The following is a 2,480-nucleotide window of genomic DNA, read 5'->3' as shown; positions in this document are numbered from 1 at the left end:
GTTTAAAATAAACAAGCAAGGACAAAAAATAATATACAAGAAAACTAAACAAATTACAAAAACAAATTGCTTTCCAACAAATTCACAGAAAAAAAGAAAAGTAAAAACAAAAAAAAAAAATAAGAAAAGCAAACGAAAACGTAATTAAAACGTAACGTAAAATAAGGGCAAGAAAAATATTAAAAACCGTTTTACAAAATTTTTTAACAAATTTATTTCGTTTTAAATAGACTAAAAATAAAATTATACAACAACACAGTAGATTAAAATAAACAAGCAAAGACAACAAAGAAAATGAAAAATTAAAAATACTGAAAATAGAAAGAAACAGTATATGTAAAGAAAACAAAAATTTTAATTTTTCAGATTTAAAATAAAAATAAAGAACCACCGTTTTACAAAAGTTCTTAATAAATTTCCTTCTTTCAACTAAAAACAAAATTAATATAAAAAAGAAATAGGTAGCCGAATAGGTTGGTGCGTGACTACCATTCGGAATTCACAGAGAGAACAGTGCAAAAGTCATGAAAGGGAATTCAAATAACCCGAAAGGTGTGATAATTGCTGTTTTTTCAATGTCTTGTTTGGCGACTGGAATTTGATTAAACGCTCTGACGAGGTCTATTGTAGAAAATATTGTTTTCTTGTATAAATTAGCACCAAAGTCTTCTAAATATCGCACAGAATACCTGTCGGGCACTGTGCGGTCGTTGAGGCGTCGATAATCTCCACACGGCCGCGATTCGCCGTTCTTTTTAAGCGCTAAATGCAATGGAGAGGACCATGGACTTTGAGATGGACGAGTAATTCCCAATTTCAACATTTCTGCAAATTCCTCTTTCGCTACTTTATGTGGTGCAAGACGACGTGCTTTGCTTGACACTGGTGGGCCTTCGGTGGTTTTTATGTGATGCACCGCTGTGTGCTTCACAAATTAGAACGCACCGTTAGGTTTGATGATGACTGGAAATTCTCTTAGAAGAGCGCTGTAGGGCGATTGATTGGGAATAACCTTAATTGACATAATGTGAGATACGTTTCGCACTAGCCATTGAGATGTTATACCCGAATTTTCATCGCAAATTTGTTTGTTTTTTAAGTCAACTAACAAACCAAAATGGCTTATAAAGTCGGCTCCAATAAGTGGCTTCGTTACGTCGGCGATGACAAAGCACCAGATGAATTCGCGTCGCAAGCCGAAATCAAGCGTAAGCATATGACGCCCATACGTTTCAATTGTTGCATTTGTAGCTGTGTACAACTGGTACCCAACGGGAGTTACGTTTGGCTTGATTCGCGAACGAGGGAAAACGGATAAATCAGCGCCTGTGTCCACGAGAAATTGTGTCCCAGAAGCGCGGTCTGTCAAAAAGAGGCGGTGCGATGTTGTAATAAGAGAGTCTTTTATCGCCTTTATAGACCCTCTTTCGTGTTTTTTGCGAATTTGCAACCTGGTAGGCATCGTCGAGCATTAGCGCCAAATTTTTTTTGATAAAAACATTGGCCGTCTGTCGACAAACGCACGCGACTGTGTGACGAGCTACCTCTGCCACGAGGTTGTGGACTATGTTGCCTACGGTTGCTTATACGGAACGTTTGTAATTGCTTACGTATTTCTGATATTTCGGAGCGTAGTGACTGCTCTTCGGAAATGTAGGAAATGGAGCGTGCGACGTTTGGAATTACCTTGTGAATTTTGTCAGCTAGGCGACTGAGATGTTCTAGTGGGGCGTCGGGCTGTGCTGCCAAGCAAGCGCATGTTTGCGGTGAAAGTTTGTACTGCCATCTTGCTTTAATAACGTTGTCTGAAACGTCCGGACAAAGACTACGAAGGCGACGAAAAAATTGTGACGGGGTGCGGTCACCAATTTCTTCACCATTTAAAAGTTGTAGGAGCTTAGCGCCTTTTGACTTCGTAAGGCGCTCGATTAGGGCCGTCTTCAACGAGGTGTACGGTGTTGATGTAGAAGGACGTAGTATTATATCTTCTACCTCCGCTGCTGATTGCGTATCGATCAATGATACTGCATGGTGGAACATGTCGTCTTCATTGCGATTCCAGCTGGGCGAACCACAGCGCAGGCCGCTCTGCAGAGGCCGGTGGCGCGCGAACAGTCGTGCCCGTTATACGATATATTAGCGGAGGCTGTGGTGATGAGCCTGCCTCGTTGTTCGTTAGTGGACTTGCTTCGTTCGTCATGACCCTTTAGATGCTTACGTCGTGTTCAGTTCGCCGGAAATTTACAAAAATATACTCCTTGGTCGCTACGTATTTTTGTAGACTGTCGCACAAATCCAGTCTTATGACTATACCTTACCAATAATCGCCGATGTTAGTGGATGAAAGGGCCCACTTTTAATTAAAGTCGTATATGCTAATTGCAAAAAATTATTTATATATAATCCAAGTCGGGGTCACTAATGTAGCGAACGCGTGAGGGCCCTTCGATGTGCCATCTAAGAAGAATGTTCATACGGTT

At 40.5% G+C, this 2,480-nt stretch overlaps 1 protein-coding gene across 1 annotated transcript; it reads right to left on the bottom strand.

The window, feature by feature from the left end:
* Positions 1 to 1,413: 1,413 nt before the first annotated feature.
* Positions 1,414 to 2,040, bottom strand: LOC129248960 (uncharacterized). The gene has a single exon (XM_054888568.1). The coding sequence runs from the start codon at positions 2,038 to 2,040 to the stop codon at positions 1,414 to 1,416; it is 627 nt and encodes a 208-aa protein (XP_054744543.1).
* Between the last annotated feature and the right edge of the window lie 440 nt (positions 2,041 to 2,480).

The sequence above is a fragment of the Anastrepha obliqua genome, chromosome 5, assembly GCF_027943255.1.
Source record: "Anastrepha obliqua isolate idAnaObli1 chromosome 5, idAnaObli1_1.0, whole genome shotgun sequence".
NCBI classification, from domain to species: Eukaryota; Metazoa; Arthropoda; class Insecta; order Diptera; family Tephritidae; genus Anastrepha; species Anastrepha obliqua.
Note: the sequence above shows the minus strand (reverse complement) of the source record. Positions and strands in the feature narration are given on the sequence as shown.